At 38.0% G+C, this 23603-nt stretch overlaps 1 protein-coding gene across 1 annotated transcript in view; it reads right to left on the reverse strand.

Annotated features, from left to right (window-relative positions):
• Nucleotides 1-5349: 5349 nt before the first annotated feature.
• IRS4 (insulin receptor substrate 4) overlaps nt 5350-23603 on the reverse strand; it is a 30552-nt gene continuing 12298 nt past the window's right edge. The window contains exon 2 of the mRNA XM_054038886.1: nt 5350-7655. Coding sequence (XP_053894861.1) covers nt 7651-7655 — 5 coding nt within the window. The 3' untranslated portion in view covers nt 5350-7650. The remainder of the gene's footprint in view (nt 7656-23603) is intronic.

Here is a 23603-nt window from a genome sequence, read left to right on the forward strand (position 1 = left end):
ATGGAGCCTTGGTTTCCACAATGACATTTCCTATGGCTGTTGGACCATGCATGCTCTTCCTAGGATCCTGCTAGTGTTGCTATATTCTGTGTTATGGTCTCAGGCATCCTCTGGAGCATGTAAATGTCCCTGGGAATACTAGAGCAGCAATAAATTATGCAGCAATTTTCAATATAAATGATAGTCCCTAGTGTAACAATGCATAGAACAGCTATTCCTTGATTCCTTGCGCTGTGGGTATGTCAAATCCGTTACTATCACTGCTAGGTAACCAAAATAAAAGAGGGATGTGGGGCAGATGCACACTGCTGGATGGCTGCCTCTCCTGTATGTAAATGTCCCTGGGAATACTGGCTGCCTCTCCTGCATGTAAATGTCCCTGGGAATACTGGCTGCCTCTCCTGCATGTAAATGTCCCTGGGAATACTAGAGCAGCAATAAATTATGCAGCAATTTTCAATATAAATGATAGTCCCTAGTGTAACAATGCATAGAACAGCTATTCCTTGATTCCTTGCGCTGTGGGTATGTCAAATCCGTTACTATCACTGCTAGGTAACCAAAATAAAAGAGGGATGTGGGGCAGATGCACACTGCTGGATGGCTGCCTCTCCTGTGCATGGGCTGCCCGATCCCATGTTGCTGCTGCCATGCAGTACAGAAAAGCACTTGGATCTTAATACAATCCATGGTGATGTTTCCAGCAGTTTTCAATATTGCTCTGTTAAGAAACAAAGGTCTAGAAAGGGAAGATGGTCTTGTAGTTACGGCGTTAGGCTAAGATCTGGGAGTTCTTCGTTCAATTCCCACCTCAGCCATATACTACTCCTTGTGTTACCTAGGCAAGTCCCTTAATCTCTCTGGGCCTCAATTTCTCATCTGTAAAATGGGGATGATTCTTTTTTTCCACATCTTTTGTCTTGTGCACTTAGTTTGTAAGCTCTTTGGACAGAGGCTCTTTCTCACTCTATGTATGTGCAACACCTATAATAGATGCTCAATCCTGGCTGGGGCCTCTGAGTGTACTGGAATATAACGACAACTGGCAAAACCTTCTGTTCTGCAGATTTTTAATATTACACGTGGAACAATCCTTTGACCTGCAGGGGGTTTGGAGACAAATCCGCACTGCCAAAACTGCCTTTATCATTTTTCCCCCCAGGTTGGTTTCAGAATCCAAAAGGACCCACTTTTCAGGTCAGATGTGACCAAAATCTTGTGAAAACATGTATATAGTTTTGGAGCTGCCAAACCTGTTCTCAAACCTTAGAATGGCCTCAAACCCAAATTGCAGCCTAAAGGTACTCTTGGATTTAAATACTACCACTCCACCATGAGAGCATTTAATGTAATTGTTTTTCTTAAGTAATTCAGTCTTGTAAATAAAGCAGTTGTGTTAGCTATAGAGCCTGGCCTATTCCTAGTTTACCTTCAGTAGTAATTATGTGGAAAATGGGTTAGGAGACATGATCCTTTATACAAATTGTACATGGATAAGATTTGTGTTTTAACCACATGAGGGCACTATAGGCTTTCAAAGATAATTTAAGAACAGTTAAGAGTGCCTACATCAGCAATAGTTTTAATAAGATAAAACATATCAAAATATGGAGGATGTTGATTAACTTTCTTTGCTCAATATTTGTCTCACCTGCTTTTATAGGTGTACTGCAAGCAGTTTGCTGAATTGATTGAATTGGTGTCTAACTTCATAATAGAATTGCTGCAAACTAGGCTGACCTGCTAAAGTATAATTTATATAATACTAATATGTAAATCTTTAAAACATTAACAGAGGGAGGCTAGTCCCTGCCACTCTGTTGTACTCTTAAGTGTCAAAGTTGCACATGGGCCTCTCTCCTTATTGCCTTTCCTAGTAATGAGATTCCGGTGTTAAGCCTTGTACCAAAGCTGTATATTGGCCGACTGTACCTTTAGGCTATTTTGTGGGTGTGGAGTGAGATTGATTTATACATCATACTTCGATGGTACGGTTCTCTGAAATTCTTCAAAGTGAAATATTTCAGAACCATTTGATTTAGGATGGACTAGAACAGTATTTATGGACTTTGGATTTAATGACTTCTAGACCTGTAACCAGTGAAAAATAACATCCCCTACACCAAAGGCTACTACAGTCTAATTGTAGGGTTTCATCAATTTTATTCTATTTTTTAAAGGTAAACTTTAAAAAATATTTCCTCTTTAAACAAATGTCAAAATGCTCATAGGTCAATGTGTCCAAAAGATCTGAGATCTCAGAAGAGCATTACCTTTTATATGTGTTTATTTCAATTGTATGGTATTTCCTAATATGCATGCTAGTAGCATGAGTCATTGTGCTGCCCACATCGTAGAGAAGTCTCTTTTGAGGGGCACCCGTGAGGGAAGTTCATTTTGCTAGGTTTAGAACTCTTCTACTTTGAGCAATATATAGTTGTAACACAGATCTTTCCCAGCAGTAACCTATGGTTTACACCTTACACAATCCCTGTGGCTGGGGCTGTAATACTGTTGCTGCTATGGCTACCTCCACTGCAACCACAAGCCAGGAATTGTGCAAGAAAGATTGTGATAATCTAGTCTTCAGGAGTGTTTTATTGACAGAAAGCAGGACAGTGTTGCTAAGGAAAGGCAGGAGTAGGGATCAGCTCAGAAGAGCAGTAATGGAATATAGAGCCTTTCAAAACATAAGATCAGTACCTATAAAACTTGGAATGTGAGGGATGGGTGATTTGTAGCAAACTAGTGATCACATCATAAATCCACTACAATTGGCAGAGGAATAAGGATTAACTGCTAGGTAAATCAAACGATGCTATTAGTCCTAAAAGTAACCCTTGCAGCTTATAGCAGAAGTGCAGGGCACAGATGTTAACCTGGAGCATTCTGTGGGTTCACTACTCTCTGTCCCTCCCCTTTAAAGATAAGAATTTAGATTAACTTGATACTGTCACAAGGAAAAACATATCTGAACTAGGTATACATAAAATACTAGTTGAGGGGGTGGTTTGCCATGACTGAACTGGGGCTTTCCAACACTCTTACCATACTAGTAAGATGTTCTGAGCTCTGAAACCTCTACTACAATTAGCCACGAGTTCCTGGCCCCCTCTGAGATGTTCCTTTATGGTCTGTTGCAATTGAGGGAAGGAGAAACTATTGTTTAAAGGCCCCATCTATTGTTAATGGAAAAAAGAGGAGAAAGACTAGAGAAACTTATGTCCATATCCTATCAAGCACGATTAACTGGAATTTGAAGGCCACCTTTTTTCTTTCCAAAACCTGGAGAAGTCCAATAGGCAGAAAATAAGCACAGAGAATTGCCAAATATGGGAATTTTAAGGTTGTTCTGTACGTCACCATTTTTCTACCAACTGTACATGATGTATCCTGCCACACTAAGTATGCTCTTCACTTAACTATTTCTGTAACATTTCTATGAGATGCTGGATATGTACTAGAGCTGCTCAAAAGAATCTTCCAACCAAAAGGCAACTTTTTTCTTTGCAAAAGTGTAACCATTTTTAAAATATGTAGCTTAGTCTTCCACTCCTTGATATGAAAATAGTGACTAACCGCCTTCTGGTTTTGATCGAGGTCTTCCTCTTGTTTCAAAGCTGATCATTTGGTCTACTACCCAGCCCGAGGGTTGGTCCTTGAAAGACTAAAGCATTTAACACAGTTCAGGTCCAATGAGCCATTTAAGGTACCTAAAGCAGTTACTTTGTAAGGGACTGTTGCAACAGTCTTCATGGTATTTGGATAATTTTCACTGTTTGTTTACTTTTGGTATGACTGCTTCTGCCACATACTAAAAGTACTGTTTTCTTTTTCTTCCACAACATAGGCTGCTTGCTATAAAACGAGGCTCTGAATAAGGAGCCTAGTTAGGATAATCATTGTCTTACAAAAACTTGGTTAGAAGAACTTAAACTTACTTTCAGAGCTGCTGTTTGTTCAAAATATTAATGCATTAAACTAAAGGAAGTCTGACTTGAATTGAGTATTTAAAAAAGTTCTGCAGTTACAGACCCTGATCTTAGAAATGTTACTTTTAGAAGTCACATTCATGGTGAAAGATAAGAAATTTAGTGTCTGATTAATGAGTTCAGCAATATATGCGCTATATTAAACTAAGTTCTGCTTCAGTACATATATGCAGGGATAGGAAATTTAAGAAAGTATCAAATTAGGTGTAGTATCAAATTACTTCAAAATCCTTATTTAGCTGTCTTCACTGTAAAAAATAACCTGTAGCAAATCAGCAGTGACACTAGTGGTTGCTTTGTACAACCAGGTGCTAAAGAAAGCTAGCCCACTTTCCATGGCATTTCTGAAAATTCCATCATATGTTGCAGAGCAGCAGTTCTCAACCCGTGGCCCAATTAGCACACAGCTGCGTGCTAAAGGCCGCAAGTGGTCCTTCAGGGAAGGGGTCCAGGTTCCCCCACCACCTACTATGGGGAGGTCGTGCTTCCAGCCAGCCCTGCAGGGTCAGGGCTCCCCATCAGCCCCAGGGGTCCAGGGCAGCCATGTGGTGGAGGACCAGGGCAAGCAGCTGGCCTGCTGTGTGTGTCGGGGTCCAGGGCAGCCGGCTGGCCCTGTGAGCTCCGGGGGACCTGGCTGCCTTGCAGGGTCTGGAGTAGCTGTCTGGCACCACAAGCTCCGGCTGTTAGCTTTTTTGACTGACGCTGCACACTGAGTGGATGTTTTCAGAGGAACTATCCATGATGACTCCAAGATCTCTGAGTGACAACAGCTAATTTAGACCCCATCATTTTGGATGTATAGTTGGGATTATGTTTTCCAATGTGCATTACTTTACATTTATCGACACTGATTTCCTCTGCCATTTTGTTGCCCAGTCACCCAGTTTTAGGAGAGCCCCTTATAACTTTTCGCAGTCTGCTTTGGATTATCTTAAGTAATTTTGTATTGGAAAATTTTGCCACATCGCTGTTTACCCCTTTTTCCAGATCATTTATGAATATGTTGAATAGCACTGGTCCCAGTACAGCCCCCTGGGGGACACGACTATGTCCCCATTACTAATAGACACATGTCTATCAATGAGCACAGAAGTCTACAATATCAAGTTCTGGGAGCTTTAGCGTAACCATTCACATTTAAGTCATTTTTCCAGAGTTAGAGAAGATTATGTTTCATAACTGGTGGTCTGAGATATGTTCTCCTGTAAAACTGGTTAAATCCACTCTTCAGCACTGTATAAACAGCCCTGTGATGACCAGGGGACCACACCCCTTAAAAGAAAGATACTGGGGAGGAGAAATACAATTCAGCCAATAAAACAGGTTTGCTTAAAAATAAGAGCCAGACAGCAGAAGCTACATGAACACATTTACTGCAAGTAGCTCTATGGAAAGCCAAGTCAGATAAATATAAACACTATACAGAGCTTCAAGCCAGTCTCCCAAAACCGCAAATGCGATATGTTTTACAAAGAAAACAATGTAACAATATTTACAATGGAAGACAAAGCCAGATCAATCAGCTCAACTTTTAAACAGGTCTGAAGCAGAAATAGCAAATATAATGAACAGTTTCAACCATATATGTTTTAGTTTGTACAGACAATAACTGTCCAATATCAAATTAAATTTACAGGACAAACATTGTTCCATCATTGGTATTTTTGTACTATACAGCAGCATAAACGGGTAGCTGGAAGGTAGTATACATAGTGATATGTTTTACATATTCTGAAAGTGTTCTTCCAGCACAATACTGAATAAATTAGTGGCTGTAAACTAAGATTCAAAAAGATTGCATATTTATTATGCTGTACCTGTTAGTATCTGTACCACTATATTTGAGGTTACCCATTTAGTTATTTATTCAGCATTTATTAAATCAGTGCTGTATATTGTACAATGGCAGCCTCAGGACCTAATATGTAAATAAGGTATGTAACATGTTCAATTTTTTCAACACAACCTTTTCTTTTCCCATTAGATGTTCTGAACTATCATTCAAATTTCAATTAATTTGAAAAAGAAAATAAAAGCTTTAAAATGGCTGTCTACATATTGCCTTATTAATTTACGACGCCCAAACAAAAACTGTATGGCAAGACAGTATCATGGTCTATAGAAGTGGTAATATTTTTAAATGAATTATCAGAGTATGTTTAGCAGCAACTAGTAACTGTACTGACTAACTTCTCTTCCAGATTCAAGAACACATCTGTGCTTTTAAACCCTGCAGCAAGTATTTCTTTCCTGTTACTTTGTAAACTGATACTAAGTTTACAGAAAGGTCTTTACAATTTTGTGACATGTACATTTTAAGACTACTTAAAAATAGATTTAGGTACACATCACTCAACATCAAAACTGACAGCATCTAATCTGTTATACAAACTGTACTAGTATTTTAAAGGTTGTATGTCATGTGAGGCAGCCCTACAAAACACTTGTACAATATACAATGTAGAGGATTACCAGCTGTGTGGTGCAGTACAGCATGAGGATTTGTGTACCACTTTTAAACCCCTTATCAAGTCAGTGCCTTTTATTATTATACATTGTATGTACCAACAACTAGTGTCATGCTTTTAAAGGTCATAGCAGTGTTAAAAGCCTAAACTGATTTGAACCAAAATCAGTAAGAGTGATGCACCTAGCTCTAATTTTCTACAATTTATTTTTAATTTTAAATAGTCATTGTTTGCAATTTTTCTTTAGGCAGAATGCATTAAGTGATAACCCAAGTATTTACTTCCCATTATGCAAAAAAAAAAAAAAAAAAAAAAAAAAATGGTCCCAAATTATAAGAGGGTTTTGGATGAAAGTAAGATCAGTTAGGGTGGCTTCTCTTTAAAAAGCTACAGCACACATCAATATTGTAAAGCAGAAGTCAAAGTTGTAGAAGACCCTGCACTTTCCCATTTGAGTGCATGAATGGAAACCTCAATTTATATTTTATACATGTTCATAAACAAATGGGCAGGGATAATTTAAGTGTAATCAACAAGACAACCAGCCCTTTAATCTTACCTTATACATATCAGAATTCTGAGCAACAAACTTCAGTTTAAGCTCTGACATACGATTAAAAATACTAAGCTCTGTGATCAAAAACTACCTCCTATACTATAAAGCAAAATATAATAAAGAGGTCTGTCCATCACAGATTTAGGTTCAGTTACATAGTTCTCTCCCAGCCCCCTCAAAAAAAAAAAAAATTGACCTGCCAAAATATTTCTAAGCAATACATGTTTAAGCTAACGTACCAGAGAAACAAAACCCATATTAAATAGATCATCAGCCACCAGCTTTGACTTCTCAATATAAATAAAAACAAATTAGGGGAAGAGGCAGAGAGAAGTAAAAAGGAAGTTGTAGGAATCCCCTCTGCAGCATTCCCAATGCTTCTCAAACAAATGTGCTGCGGAAAAACAAATTCCATCACCAAAACACAGCTATGAAAAATCTTAATTCAAATTAACTCAACTGTAGACAGCTGATGTCTAAGCAAAAATCATTACAATGATGTGTGTATGTCTGTGCTGGTGGAAGTGAAAGTAGCTGGCTGGAGTTGAGCTCTGCTTCCAAAAGCACCACACAGTTTCTGGAGGTACCAGTAGAAAAGCCGCCTCTTCTAACAATGGTTTCCATGGCAATGCAGTCAGTCTAGGAAGAAACAAAACAAAAAAATACAGTCAGTGACACCAACAGAAAAACTATTTTTTGTTGAAAAGATATGGAGTTTACCCATCAAAACAAATGACATCTATTGAAAGTAGGACAACGGTGAAAAGTTCTTAAAAGGGGGTTAAACAAACAGATTCCTGCTAGATTCCTCAGAAGGACTATGGGGAAATCAAAGAAGAGAATACCTCACTTAGAGAATCCATCTCAAGTGTACATTATTCTCATTGCATTCTGGACAGGACTCCAAGAGTCTAGTCTATTTTGTGTAGCTAGCCCATACTATGCAGACATGATCAATAAAGCTCATAATTACTTATGTGTAACTCACTACCAAATTAGACTGCTTTAAAGAGATACCTGTGATGTGACAAGGCTAGGTTATATACATAGCAGCCATTTATTACAAACATCCAATGAAAAAGGTGAATATTAGTGATTTTGTCACCCAGCTATAATTAAAATTGTGCATGGCTGCTGTAAAAACATCTCATTTTGACTCCAGTTTAAATGAAAAAAGGAGAGGCCTATGACTGGTGCCAGTCTTAACCCCGAACTTTAAGAAAAATCCATTTGGTCATTAAGTTATCCTCTGAGAAACACAACAGAATTCAAGTGATTGATTTTTTTTTCCACTCTTCAGAATATGAATAAAGTGCAATTGATGGATGGCAACAGTACAGATAACCAAGATCAAGTTTTAGTTCAAACTCTCTGAAAACATCTAAACTAAAATTCTTAGCAAGAATTAAAGCAAGCTCTCTGGGTTCAGCAAGATGGGGCACAGTAGAAATACGCAGAGGTCACTGAAGAGACATGGTGGGGGAAGAACTAAATGTTTTAATGACATGTGAGAGTGAAGAGTTATTTAAATATCCTTCTTGCAATGTTCTGAGCACCATCCTAAATGTCACATGATTCTCCTCATGCCTTTCCAACACAAAAAGTCTTTCCTCCTTCACCCCATGGGTGGAGCTGAAAATTTGCAGCTCTTCAGCCAGTCTACTAGACCTCACCATCTCCTACTCCTGACACCATCCTCACTTTTCAGATACGCTGGTGTCCTGAGCCCTAAATACCTTTCTTGACCCTATTTGCCATAAAATACTGCCTCTTTCCTCCCCTTTGCCCTGAAGTTTATCAGGTGTGTCATCTATAGCCATTACCTCAACTTCTTGGAATCCCTACAATTCTGCTTCCCTCTATACTCTAATGAAACAGATCTTACATAGGTCTCCAATATCGTACTCCAGGGTATGTACAAGGGCCTCATCTCTGTACCCATCTTTCTCAATCTACTGCTTTCAATAGTTTCACACCATCCTTTTCCACCTTTTCTCCCTTGTGTGATATACTGTGTGTGTCTGCCGACTATTATTGTAGGCTTTTTGGAGAAGGAACCATGTTAAGTTAGTTCAACACCAAATGCACCAGCTCTCAATGAATAAATATTAGTACAAGAGAAGCAGGATTGGGGTGGGAGGAGAATACAAGAAAAAAAAGAGAGAGAGAGATACCAGTCTATTTTCACTCTAAACTGAGCAATACTGAACTTTGATTCAAAGGCCTGTAAATGGACCAAGTCCTTTTAGTATTTAGTAACAACAAAATGCCCAATTACAACTCAGAATAGTTTATGATATAGGAACTTCACTTTTTATTACGCACCGAGACACATCATGATCTATGGAATGAATACTGGAGAGGGACGGCTCTGACAATCTCTTGAGTGGCTTTGGGCAGGTCTCAACCTCTGTCTCAGTTTCCCCATCTATAAAAATGGATACAATACTTATCTCCCCCACAGGTGTATTGTGAGGATTAATATGTTGTGACTAGTTAAAGCCTTGTGTAAATGCAATGCACTATTATGCAAATCTATGAGGAAGCTACTGCTAAATAGACAGGAACTGCATCAAAAGGACAAATTCTTCAGTCTGAGACAAAAATAAAAAAAAGTGTATAGAACCAATACCAAGCTGTTCTGGGGTCTCAGATAGGTAATTTCCATTTTCTTGGCCTGATGGGAAGCTATTTCATTTGAAGAAAAATGACAATGTAAATTAAAATCTAAATCACTACAAGAGAGGTATCTTACTAACACGTCAAGTGTGAAGAAAACCTTCTATAGCATTTAACCAAAAGAAACTGTAGTAACTACACATTAAAGGCTGGGTCAATCACTTAAAAAAATGCCAGTCTCAAACCCCAACATTGTGCTGTTTCATAGCTATCTTAATCAAATCACAAGCTTTATATAAAATCATTTCATTTTACACACACACTGCAATTTGGTTAGCAACAGCTTTGAATTTGCTTTTGTTTTGTAAAATAAAGACATGGGTTTTTAAATAGTTTTCCTTTTTAAAAGAAGGATGGCTTTTGTTTTAGGATCAAAGAATGAAGGGGCTATGCATTACACTTACAGAGTCACAGAAGCTTTTTCTTCAGTGAGGCATGCAACCAAAGCAGCACCTCGTTGCTCACATTAATACAGCTGAGGCTTGCATATTAACCTACGTTCACTAGAAATAAAGGTTTCCCACCCCCTCCTTTGCTTCCTATCTACAAGCTTACATAGAAAAAGGAACTTAAAAAGCATCTGTACTTTTGTCTATAATTTTTTTCTCTACATTTAAGATAAGATACACCTGAAAAATGTTTGGCTAGTTATTCTACTCTCTCCAATTATACCCCCAAAAACATTTTGGGCAATGGCAGCCAGGCTGTTTAATAAGACAATCCTAATATCAGACATGACAGAATTCAGATTCCCTACAATGTTTCAAACCTTTTATAAAATCCTGGAATATTCTATTTGCCAATCACATATAAAAACAAAAAGGGAAGAATTTGATCTTCTGGAAAGGGGAACTTGCTTACCTTGTAATTCTGCTTCTTTGAAGACAGCAGGCCATATTCAGAAGGAAACCTCAGTCTAGAAGTAGTCAAAGTTGGTGTGATTCTTTTGGGGACCAAAAGAAAGTGCATCATCGTAGACAATACACCAACTCAGACTCCTTTAGATTCACAGGGTGAAAGTCAGCATATTTAAATTAATCTAAGTGGAATTTAACTCAGACCCCCTGAAAACTATTTATGCCCACTCTACTGCAGTCTAAATTGGTGCAACATATATACTGAGGAGCCAGAAAACGGTGTATTAATGTGTAAAACTAAAGGCCCGCTCTACTTTAACTTGCACCTTTTTCTGGCATCCCTTGACATAAATTACATTACTTTAAATAGATGTGTAGGTGTAAGTAGCTCTAATGGGGTTTAAATGCAAGGGAATTTAAATTACACATTACCTGTGAATTTGGCCTATCATCTCATAAGATGATCACTCTTGGATCTCAAGCCTCCAACCCAAAACTAGCTAATAGCTTCCAAAGCTATAGTTATTAAGGGCTGAACCCCTATTCCCCCCCCCACCTTCTTCATGAAGTGGAACATTTCAAACTGACAGTTTGAGTAGTACAACCCACTGGGGCCCTCAATAGTCCATGCTTTTTTGGGGGGTGGAGGGAGAGGAGGAGTAAAAGCATTACATTCACTTATGTACTACAAATGTAAAGGAAAAGGAAAGGGGGGAAAAAACCACCACACACCCAAAAGCAAATCCCCTAAACTTTGAGGGGAGATGGATAGATAACTGAGATCCTGCAAGATCCCCATCACAAATTGAGTATATCTGCAATTACCACAATTTGAATGGGTGGTGCTTGGAAGTTCATTCCTAGCTGGAGATTGACCACAGGCAGAGAGGCCCATAGATCATCAGTTGTTCACAAGGAATGCAAGAATTCCAATGCTATCTCAAAGTCCACCGAGGTTTCCCCATGCAGACACATGCCATAGGTACTGTTACCACAGATGCAGCCAAAAGACCGAATGCGGAGTCTGATCTGAACTGTGATTTGTAAATCCTCATTTTCAAACTGGTGAGGTCTCCCTGCCAGGCAAACAATGTCTTGAATTTTGTTCTGAACAGGAAGATCTGTGCTGGAATCCACCCTGCAGTTCCCCTTTCATCTTAGCAGTACAATTCTCTCTATGCAACAAGCCAAGTCCTGGAGTAGCTTACTCCTGAACCCCAGTGTTTCTGATTTTCATTTATCTGATAATGTAAAGACACCTTAGCGTGGGTGCAAATATAAGGAACCTTAATAGTGCCAGATATGTTCTACAGGCTTAGTGTAAATGAGCATATGGTCCAACATCACCTGAGCGAATTTCTGGACTCCTACCATTTCATTCTGATCAGGAGACCCTCCAGGCAGGGAACTTGGGCACACTTAGCATGGCTGTGAGAAGAAGCATGCACTCACACACATTCCTCCCATCTGGGCACACCCACACCCCAAAAATTGCAGTGCAAAGAGTTTTTCTGTTTCCATTGTTTGATTTGTCACTGATGTTACATATTACACTGTTATGTCTTTGGAAGGCTTTTTAAAATACTAGAACTAAGTATTATAGAAAATTAAAAGTAAAATGGTAACATCAAGAGTCTATTGTGCTAATTGGGCACATTAGGCGGGGAAAGGGGGTTTTTACAACTACCTAGAAGCCAAGAGGGGTTGGAAATTTGATGGAATCATTGGTGACTGTAGGTAGTAGGTGGATCAACCGTCACTAGATGTTAAAGAGAAGGGAGTAAGTGGACCATAAGGAAGGTCTGTTTTCCTATACTCTAGAAACTTCTGAAGCACTGCTCATCTTCCAGATGACATAGTTTAATATAAATCTGACTTATTTTTCTGTCTTCGCAGTATTCAATTCAGTAGGTAACACTGTCTTATGGAAACTATAATATATATGAAAGCTCTTCATCAATACTGCAAATAGATTAATATTTAGTAATTAAGATTGTATGACTGTATCTGACAACACAACTAACATTGAAAGAAGCAATAGGAAACAAGCAACTGAATGGACTAAAGTAATGAAAAGAATTCTTCTATAACATCATGTAAACACTGTCAAGAGTTAAGTAACAAGAGAGAAAAGATTTGTGTTCATCTGAAAGTGCAGAAAACTGATTTCTTTGGATTCTTCAAGATCAAATGTGCCACTGAATGAAACTCTCTCTCAAAGTGGAAGGACAGACACTGATAAGATTGATTAGCTTGCAAGTGAGACACTTTCAATCTCAGGTGAGCAAAGTCACTGAAATGTAGCCACAATAAAAAGTCCCTATTCCTGACCTTTCAGGAGCTCTTCAAAAAAATCTGCTTTTCAGAAGCAAGTCTCCCTTAGTCTTTAACACCACAAAATGGCAAAGATCAATTGTTTATTATGACACATAAAACCAGAGGCAAAAACTTGAACTTAAAAGAAAACTGCAGCTTTCCAATATATTAATAATGTTGCCTTTAGAGTAGCCTTAAAATGAAAATTTAAAGAAATGCTTGAAGTACCTAGCCCTGGGCATACTTCTCCAGGTATATTTAAACCCTCAAGCCCATTACAATATGCTACAAAAACTGCTTTCTCTCTTATTCAAAGTGTTGTACTTTTTTTGACTTGGGTCAGATTCCATTTCAAGGTTTTTATATGAAAAACAAGAGCTCAGCAAAAGAGTTAAGTATCCAAAAGCTTTGCAAATCACCTCCAAAGTATAATTTCAGGGATAGATTCACTGCACTGCAACACCTAACTTTTTGTGCCTTGCCACCCATTGGACCCCACCACCCCAAGTCTGGGGTCTAAGAATGCCAGCAAGCTCAGCAGAGAGCTGCCTAAGCTAGCCACACCCTTGGAGACTTAGGCACCTAAGTCCAGGCCTGAGGAAGGTGCCTACCTGTTCAGGATTCTCAGGTCACATGCTCACTAGTGGAAATATAGGTGTCTAGGGGACTTTAATGGTGGAAATTTAGGTAACTAGGGATTTTAGACACCTACAAAGTTAGGCAGCAGCAGGGTTCTGAGGACCTCAGCAGCACCTAAATGTTGGACTTAGGCACCCAAAAGGCTGTTAAGCACCTAAGTCGTTTTGTGGATCTAGCACTTGGTTTAGAAAATTAAACTATTTCTGTTCACCTTGGATTGCTACATTTTGGTCTTCCAGCCTACCCTGCTCTACATATACCAATCAAAACTACTCTTCTCAACAGTTTGGAACAAGAGGAGTCCACTGAGCTGTGTATGGTCTTGAAGTTTTCTGACTCAAAGGATCAGGAAGGAAAGAAGGGATAGAAGAGAAACCAGGAGTGAAAAAGGTAAGGTGGAATGGCAGTAAACTGACTGCTTGGACAGCTTTAAAGGGTGTAATTTAAAATAACAAACAAGAAAAAAATCCCAATGCTTTATACATAAAACTGTAAATTTTTCATAGAAAGGTAATTTACAGAGCTACAAGATATAGGGAAACAGAACTAGACTACAGTCTTTATAAATTAGATTCCAAACATGCTGCACCCCATTTGAACAGACTTGGGATGTCTGTATATTTCAATTTACATTTCATTTCCTGCAACTGTAGAGTTAAGTTCAAACAGAGAGAAGAGTCATGATCCCATTTAAAAAAAAAGAAAAGAACATTTTAAACATACAGCAGACATCTTCCACCCTCTAATTACTCCTCAAAGAAACATATGCTAAATTATCTTAGTTTTCACAGGAGTGGACATCTGATGACTTATGAGTGAGTTGTAAAATTCCGTTAATAGAAAACTTTGCTTATAAAAGATTTTAGTACAAAGTCTGACCATTTGGGCAATCTCCTGCAGTAACCTGGATAAACCTTACTGAATGAAGTTAAACTTCACCAAATTATGTTTAATAACTTTGGGGTCCATTGTATTAAAAATGCAATTGTTTATGTATGACTATGGAAGTGTATAGTATCAGGGGGTAGCCGTGTTAGTCTGTATCTACAGAAACAACAAGGAGTCTGGTGGCACCTTAAAGACTAACAGATTTATTTGGGCATAAGCTTTCGTGAGTAAAAACCTCACTTCTTCGGATGCATAGAGTGAAAGTTACAGATGCAGGCATTATATACTGACACATGGAGTGCAGGGAGTTACTTCACAAGTGGAGAACCAGTGTTGACAGGGCCAATTCAATCAGGGTGGATGTAGTCCACTCCCAATAATAGACACCTCCTCATCTATTATTGGGAGTGGACTACATCCACCCTGATTGAATTGGCCCTGTCAACACTGGTTCTCCACTTGTGAAGTAACTCCCTGCTCTCCATGTGTCAGTATATAATGCCTGCATCTGTAACTTTCACTCTATGCATCCGAAGAAGTGAGGTTTTTACTCACGAAAGCTTATGCCCAAATAAATCTGTTAGTCTTTAAGGTGCCACCAGACTCCTTGTTGTTTTTATGGAAGTGTATGCAACTTCTCTAGGAAATGTGACTAATGTAAACAATCGAAAATGTCAGCAACTTCAAAGGACTTTTTGAAACAATGTAAACTTTTAAAATTAAGTGGGTTTCCCAGGAAATCTGTAGGAGGAAGGGAAGGGTATGCTAATGCAAACCCTCTGGTTAGGTGGGAACTCCCTGTTTGAAGCTTTGCCCCCCTTAGCAGGGCACTGTCTGGCTGATCACCTATTCACAGTCTCTTCAAAGACCCCAAATTGTATAAAGGACTCACTTCCAGATTCATGGGGGTTCTTGTTCTGAGCAAAGGGTGTTAAAAACTTGAAACCATGGGAAAACCACTGAGTGGGGTTTGAAGGACTGCTCACCAGCCAGAGCCCATGCTGGAGTTAGGTGATCTCTGGTGAACTTATTAGCATGCGTTTAGGTTCTTTTATTGTTTTCTCTGTACTGCTTTTACCTTAAGAATAAAATGCTCTTGCTCAGAAAGAGCTCTGTGGTAGATTAACTGGGATAATTAGACTGTTGACAATCCTGAAGAGAAAACAAAAAGACCTCTTTAGGCAGCCATCTTTTGCTGGGGATATCACCGAGTAGGATTTACCTGATCCAGCTTGTAAATATCTTGGTCAGAAGGGAGAGATACATATGTCTCCACCCAAGAAAGGTAATGGCTGGGGAGTCAAGAGTAGATGCCTTTGCTGAATCACAGCAGGGAAATACAGATACAGTTGTGCTGAAGTGTGACACAGAGAACATCAGACTTCTGGAAAAAGCTGAATTAAATCCAGATATTAAGACACAGAACCTAAACAGAGAAGCTGTCATTCAAATGTTATCCTCATGCAGCATGAATAAGAATCAATTACTTGAAAAAAATCCAATTTAAATTAAAAAATTTGAATGTAAATTACGTTACAGGTTTATTTAAAAAACTATTTAGAATTAATTTTGAAACTGACAACCTAAGTTAAGTCCTAAACTTATTATAATCTAAATAAAACCATTTAAATTAAAATATAAAAAAATAATATTAAGCAGTTTGCTGCCAAGTTTTAAAGGAAGTCAAGCCAGTGAACTGGGGGGAGTCACTGGCTAAACACCTGGAACAGTCTGATGTGCTAACCCAGCTTTTGACAGCAGTAGGCTCTTCTGCACATACAGAGAGAATAGCTTCTTTACCTGAGTTTATTCAACTAGTTCCGTTCAATGCTTAGTTCAGTCACAGTTAAAAAAAAAATCAACTGGGAGCTGAAAAAATAGAAAAGCTTGTTTTCCTCTTCCAATCTATGAATAAAAGCTAGGTATGAGAGGGGGATTTACTAGTTCTAAAATCATCAAGGATATGGTGACCAGAAACAATCACATCAATTCATAAACTACAGACAATACTTCCTTTGTTTAAAAAAAATCAGTTAGTTTGAATACAAAATCGTGTTTTGAAAAATGTTTTCTCTTATGCATCCAATACATAAGGTACTTTTATTTAATACAAAAATGTTAAGTGCTGATTTGGGGCATTTTATTTGAAATGTAATTTCCATCCAAACAGATTTTGAAACAAATCACAAGTAAAAAATGACACACATAGTAAATAAAGAATGCATCGTTCACCATTTTCTAATGTTAAAAAAGCAAACATTAAGAGTCTGAATAAACGTAAGTCAAGCTACATAATATCTAAATAAATATGTATAGATATAATGTACCCTCCTGGTTAGCAAAAAGCACCAAATTTAGTGTAAAGGCTATATTCAAATGCAAATAAATATGTTTGAATAGCTATCAACTAATGAGAATCAACCTTGTTTAGAAAATAAAGAGTACGAATGCAAAACACGATTAAAATCAATGATTTAAATCAAGGTTTCTTGCTTGATTTAAATCAAGATTATAAATCAAAGCAACTTAAATGACTGATTTTATCAATCAACCCTGTCCTGCTTCCACCATCTTTAATGGTTAAAAACTTCATGTTAAGAATGTAGACAGATAAAGCCTTCAAGGGGAGACTAGCAAAGTTTTCTTTTATTTCCTGTACTTTAAATTAGAATTGTAGCTAATTCTGATTCCCCCAAATCATACACAGATCGAAGACATCAGCACAGCACTAGTTCCCTCCCATGGTCATGCACTCCAATGCTCATGCTGTTTAAGTAGACCACTGTGTTCTATGCAACCTCAGGACCTGAAATGTACATCCTAGAATGTTCCTTTGCAGGCACAACAGTGGGGGAGGGGAACTCTTAGTGTATTCTGATACAAGTCTTTTAGATAAGTTTCTCCTCCCCCCCACTTCCCACAAAAGGGTCTATCAAAACAATTTCTTTACACACTGAGTAGTAGTTGATTTTTTGAAACACCCCTCTTGCCCTATATTCTTTGTTTCTTAGAGCACTCGTTTAAAATGGTACACATTCAGGGCCTGATCTGCGTGCACCATTTTTATACAATTGCACAGAAAAGATGCTGGCTTAATTTGCACACCTAACCACTATGACTACAAAAATGTAAACCAGACAATTCAGCACATGTTTGATTACGGTAATTTGCATGTGCAATTACCAAAACTGTATATACACATATCAAAGACCTGATTCAGGAAATTCCTATTCAGAAAAGGCAGTGAAATATGTGCTTAACTTTAAGCACATTAACCACATGCTTAATTGCTTTCCTAATGGGGATATATTTAAATACATACTCAATGCTTTTGGGGGCTCAAGTAACTGTGTCCAAAAATGAGACTTGTAATTGTATGGATTTTGTACTCAATTACATGCCTGACCTTTTAAAAAACAAGACATCTAGCCCTCACAGTGTTAACAAATGTAAAAAATTCCAATCCTTATTTTCATTCAGCAAATTTTATTCACAAACTGTTTGATTTACTTTAACAATTTTCTCAAAAAAGTTTGAGATTCACAGAGTTTGCAATGTCAAGATGTCAAGAAGTAAAGAATTTACAAATTAAACCCTACCCTGAAACAAATTAAAATGTACACAAGAAAGTGTGGAAGTTACTGTTACAAATGATCAGTACACATTTTGATTTATGAATTCATTTACCTGCAAATGCAGTTTCACTGTTCTTGGGGGCCTAACATTTTCAGACGTTGTTAAAAAAACCTTTACACTTTTACAACATCCTTATTTTGCAAAGAATGTGCCTTGTCTTTCGTAACAGTGGCTTCTGCTTTTTTTATTTTGGCAAATAGCGGTAAAGTTTCTAGGAAGACATTTTCTGACACACTCTTATCTTGTCTCCAGACACCATACTGAGAGTTAGGAAACTTACTGCCACTCAAGACAAGTATAGATTTGGGGGAAGAGACAGAAAGAGGGGGAATGTATAACAATTCAATATACATTGGACAACACGACTATTTTCTCTTAAAATTCTGCCTTGAGCAGAGCAAAGCAACACCTACTGAAAAATGATTTACCTTAACTTTGCAAATTTTATGATAGTTTAGAAATTCAAAATTTCACTTTTTTTCCAAAGACAGAAAGTGTGAAAAATAGTTTATATTTGCCCAGAAATGTATATGCTGCTAGCTTCTAAACTACTATGGCCCAGATCTTGAGCTGCAGTGAAGATGTACTTGGCAAAGCTTAGGAGAGGGAGTAGGATTAAAGGTGGATTTAAGCCACTCTTGCATTTTGGGGCTCTCTGGTTGGTTTCTAGCATTAAGTAGGGCAACCTGTTTCACAGCCTATACCTATGGCCTCAAGAGGCGATTTCAACAACCTGGATTCTTGACAGTGTAGGGAGCAATCCCAGCAAGGGCCCTATTTCTGGCCATGTCCCTTGTATCCAGGGCTGAGGACTTGTCTATATTAGGAATGTTTGCACCTATATCAGTGCAAACCACCAGTCTAGAGGCACTATATTGATGTAAAGTGGGTCTCACATCAGTGAGACTTACCTTGGTTTGAAACAGTGGCAGTTTCAAACTGAGGTATAGTATCTCCGCAGTTTACATCTGTGCTGGTGGTTTACACCCGTGTAGCTACACTAGTGAGAAAATCCCTAATGTAGAAAAGTCCTGAGACCAGGGTGATTTAGCAACTAGCTGGAGAATCTCCTAGGCAGGCAAAATTCTCAGAAGGCAAAGTCTGCCAAGTTTAGGACTGTTTTGTGCCACTTGAAGATTCAGCTCTGAGAGTTTAAACTGTTTTTTTCTTCCATAATATGGTACTCATTGGGCAAAGTCCAGTTCCCACTGAAGTTAATGGGAATATGATTGAGTCTATTAAGAAATTAGGTACTGGTAGTTGATCAAGTTCTCTCACCAGCCAATTTCCTATTAACTGAAGAGGTAAGTAAATAAATGGTATAAAATTTACTTTGAAAAGCAAATTTCTCTATTATGCTAGCTGATAATTTATGTAATTTGACTTAGTTTCTAGAACTGCAGTTCTAGTTAAATTTCAATTCTGAAATATTTTTCCTTTCAACTTCATTTAGCTGTCCTAAAGTGGTACAAAAGGCATACAATACAAATAAATAAATAAATACATTTCTAAAAATCTGGGAAATTGTAATTTAGGAAAAACAAAGATATCTTTTTGTCTTACAAGCAGCAATCCATGATACAACTATGTAATTAACAGAGATAGTTAAAAAAGCTTCATGAGTAAGACTAAATTGGGATTTTTCTCCACATCAACCTACTTTTCTTTAATTTACTTTATACAGAAAGATAATCTGAGGTTAATCTGTACACTTTTCCTGTCAGCACAACCCCACACAACAGTCCACCACCCTTGCACAACATTGAAGAAGATGCAGCAAATTCGAAATTCATTGCATTACCTGCTCACATGAATGACTAATATTTTTGGATAACATTTTTGACTGCAACTCAAAAGGATACAAGGACTGACAGTAGTAAAACAGACTACATGATTCACAGTCAGCTCAGACAAATACCCAAAGATAAAAGCTACTTGGAGAAATAAGAACTTAAGATGGAACATGTTTCTATTACTTTAGACTATCACTGAATCACAGTAATAGCTGGGAAACCATTTACCTTTATTACATTTTGTAAGTATACAGAAACAAAGCAAGAATAATGCATCACAAAATGTACTTTTATAATATGACAAGTTTAGCTTAAATTACTGAATAACATTGATTCAACAATGTACAAAAAGTTGAGGATGAGAAGGGAAAATGCATTAGTCCTTTTCTGCATCGAAGGGGACATTGTCCACAGAACAGTGGAGTTTACATGGGAGGGGAAGATATGTCCATCTCATCCCTGCTAATCCATCAGTGGTTGCATCTCTGATAAGTCCAGAATGTGTATGTTTAGTAGCCTATTTTGTAAAAAAGTCTTCTCAGCATATGTCCCCCTCTACAACACTCCAATGTTAAATCTATGGTAAGTGGGGACAAACTGCCTTTTTTGTACATCAGGAATTATTAGTATATATCTTAGCAAATATAGTTAGAATCTAGTTGACATACTGGTGAATTTTCTATTATGTTGTAAATCTAGAATGTAACTGGACAAATGAAAGGCTGATGAAATTCCTAGAAATGTCATAATAATTAATCTATAGACATCTTTGAACTGGAGAGAGTCTTCCCAAAAGTGAAATAAATACTTCACTTGCACCACAGATCAGTGGAGCAGTGATCCTTTAAAATTGTTTAAACAGTTTCTCCTCAGTGTGATAACTTCTCTGTTTTAGGTGGAGACATTGACATAGGTGGATATTGTGTCAGATAATCAGCTCTCTATTCTGGACTGCTCTTCCATCTGAACTAAAATTTCAGTCTGTATTTCCTTGTAATGTCCAGCCATCAACTAAGATTTAAAATGAATGGACAAAATGGAGCTCCCAATCTTTCCCCGGAAATTCTCCCTTTTCTGCATCACTGTGGTCAACACCACCATCGTCAACCACTCAAGCCTATAATCTTGGCTCAATCTCTGACTCGGTCCTTTCTTTTGACCCACACATACACACTGTGTCTAAATCATGCCACTTCTTCCTATGCAATATCTCCAAGATCTGATCTGACCTTTCTTCTCCATCCATACTGCTGAAACTCTTGTCCAAGACCACATCATCTCACACTTTGACTTTTATAATCTTTTTCTCTCTGGACTCGCTATCTCTAATTTCATCCCCCTCAAGTCTGCTCAAAATGCTGTGCACTAACATTATCTTCCCGGCTCATCACTGACTCCCCTGTGTACACACTTTTCTTTTTTTTTTTGGACTCCCCTTTGTCCACCGCATCAAGCACAAACTTCTTGCTCTTGCTTTCAAAATGCTTGACAACTTTATCAAGCCTTTTCTCTAATTGTAAGATTGACTCCTATCTTCACTCTGCCAACGTCAATCTCGATCACCTGATTCTAACACTGCATCTACACTAGAGAACTTACAGCAGCACAGCTATACCAATGCATCTGCGCTGCTGTAGGCTGTCTCATGTAGCCACTGTATGACAACAGCAGAGAGTTCTCCTGTTGACATAACCCCTCCCCACCCCCCAACAAGTGACAGTAGCTATATCAGGGGGAGAAGTTCTCCTGACAACATAGCACTGTGCACACTACCACATATGGTGGCGTAACTTATGTTTCGGGTGTGGGAGGGGGCGTCACACCCCAGAGCGACATAAGTTTTGCCCACATAAGTGATAGTGTAGACATGGCTTCAGCTTCTCTAAAAGTGCGTTTAGACTTTCTTTCATGCTGCCTCTTATGAATGGGAAAAGCTCACAGTCAAAATCCACAAAGCCACCATACCTTATCCTCCTTCAAGTCCCTCTTCAAAACTCACTTCTTCTGTAATGCACATAGTGACCCGCAACCTGATGAAGGCTAGGCAAGTGGTAAGTTGCATTTACCATTCGTCATGGGTTCAGGATCAGTTCATCTGCACATTTCACAAATTTTATTACCCCATCTCCCCTGCCTTCCACCCCAACCCATTTGTCTCATCCACCTGTTAACTTTTGTCTTTTTGACTGTAAGTTCTTTGAGGGAGGGACTGATATTTTATGATTGTACACTTCCCAAGCACAATGGAGCCCCACCCGGGCTGGCATCTAGGTGCTACTAATGTTAAATAATAATAAAAAATACAAAAATGACTGGTATCATGCAATTTTTGAAAGCTGTACTCATACTGTTGGATATGGCTATTATGTGGGGTTCTATATTTATGGTCCAAGTGACTTACAGATTAAATCTGCTCAGTTTACAAACAGGTTTCTAGCTGCTCACCCTACAAACGCAACTTAGAATCTATAGGACAAACTGTTTGCCAGTGAAAGGGTAAACACATCTGATCGCTCTAGAACTATGAAAAGCCAGAAATTCTGGAATTTTACAGCAATAATGGATTCTGTATATCTAGTTACAGTTCACTATAGAGCATTACTGCTGAAGAAGATTGCTAAATTTTTCTAAATCACTGGCCTGAAGTACAACAATTTTCAGTAAGTGGAATGGATTTTCTTTTGGCTTTCATCCAGTAATATTTTATGTTTTGGGTCCAATTTTTGCAAAGCAAACGCAACAAAATTACAGAGACCCCAGATATTTGTCAACATTTTAAAGAGAACTGTCATTTTAATAAGTAACCATGTTTGTCAGTTTAGTGTATCTTATTAATCTTTTGTACATTTTGGTTTTTTATCTTTATTTAATTACCCTGTCTGCTTCATCACATTGTTAAAAGCTCTCAAAACTTTAGCTGTCTAAAGAAGTCCATCATCAATCCCAACAACATTTTAGCTTCTCTTGCTATCTAGTTAAAAAAATTATACTGCAAACTCAGCTTTTTAGCATGAGTTTATAAACAATAAAACAAGCTGGCTTGGCATGGGTGGGAGCGAAGAACCACACTGTTCCCTTTGGGAAAAGATGTCATTCAAAAGTGCCTCACTAAGGCTTTATCTACACTGGAACATGGTTGGCAAAACTTTTGTTGTTCAGGGGCGTTTAAACACTCCCCCTACCTCCTGAACGACAAAAAAGTTTTACCGACGAAAAGCACTCTTCTGCGGACAAAGCTGCTGCCGCTCGTTGGGAGTGAAAGTTTTTTTTGTCGGCAGGAGAGCTCTATCCCACCGACAAACAGCAGCTACACTGCGTGCCTTTTAGCAGCACGGCTGTAGCGGCACAGCTGTGTCGCTAAAACGTGGGTAGTGTAGACAAAAAATTTAGCCTGTATATTTAGGTTAACAACCCTCTCTCACACATTTTAACATCATTTGTAAGTATATCCATGAATTTTAGTTATATTAAATTTAGGGAAACTAAAATCAACCAGAAAAAGTTTACAAAAATTGAACTCTTACCATCCACCAAAAAAAAAAAAAAAAGTTATGCTACTAAACAAACCCCAAAGGGAACTCATTATATTTACTGAATTTGCTAACACTATTGAGTTGTTAGATTCTATAGTAAAAAAAAAAAAAAAAAAAAAAAAAAGTTTGCACTTTTAGTTAACGGATGTGATACTTTGTATAGTTTTATAATTCTATATAAATACAGAATACAAATAGATGGATCCATTATGAACTCTGTGTGTTGCCTACAAAACTTAACATTCA

The sequence above is a fragment of the Malaclemys terrapin genome, chromosome 9, assembly GCF_027887155.1.
Source record: "Malaclemys terrapin pileata isolate rMalTer1 chromosome 9, rMalTer1.hap1, whole genome shotgun sequence".
NCBI lineage: Eukaryota > Metazoa > Chordata > Testudines > Emydidae > Malaclemys > Malaclemys terrapin.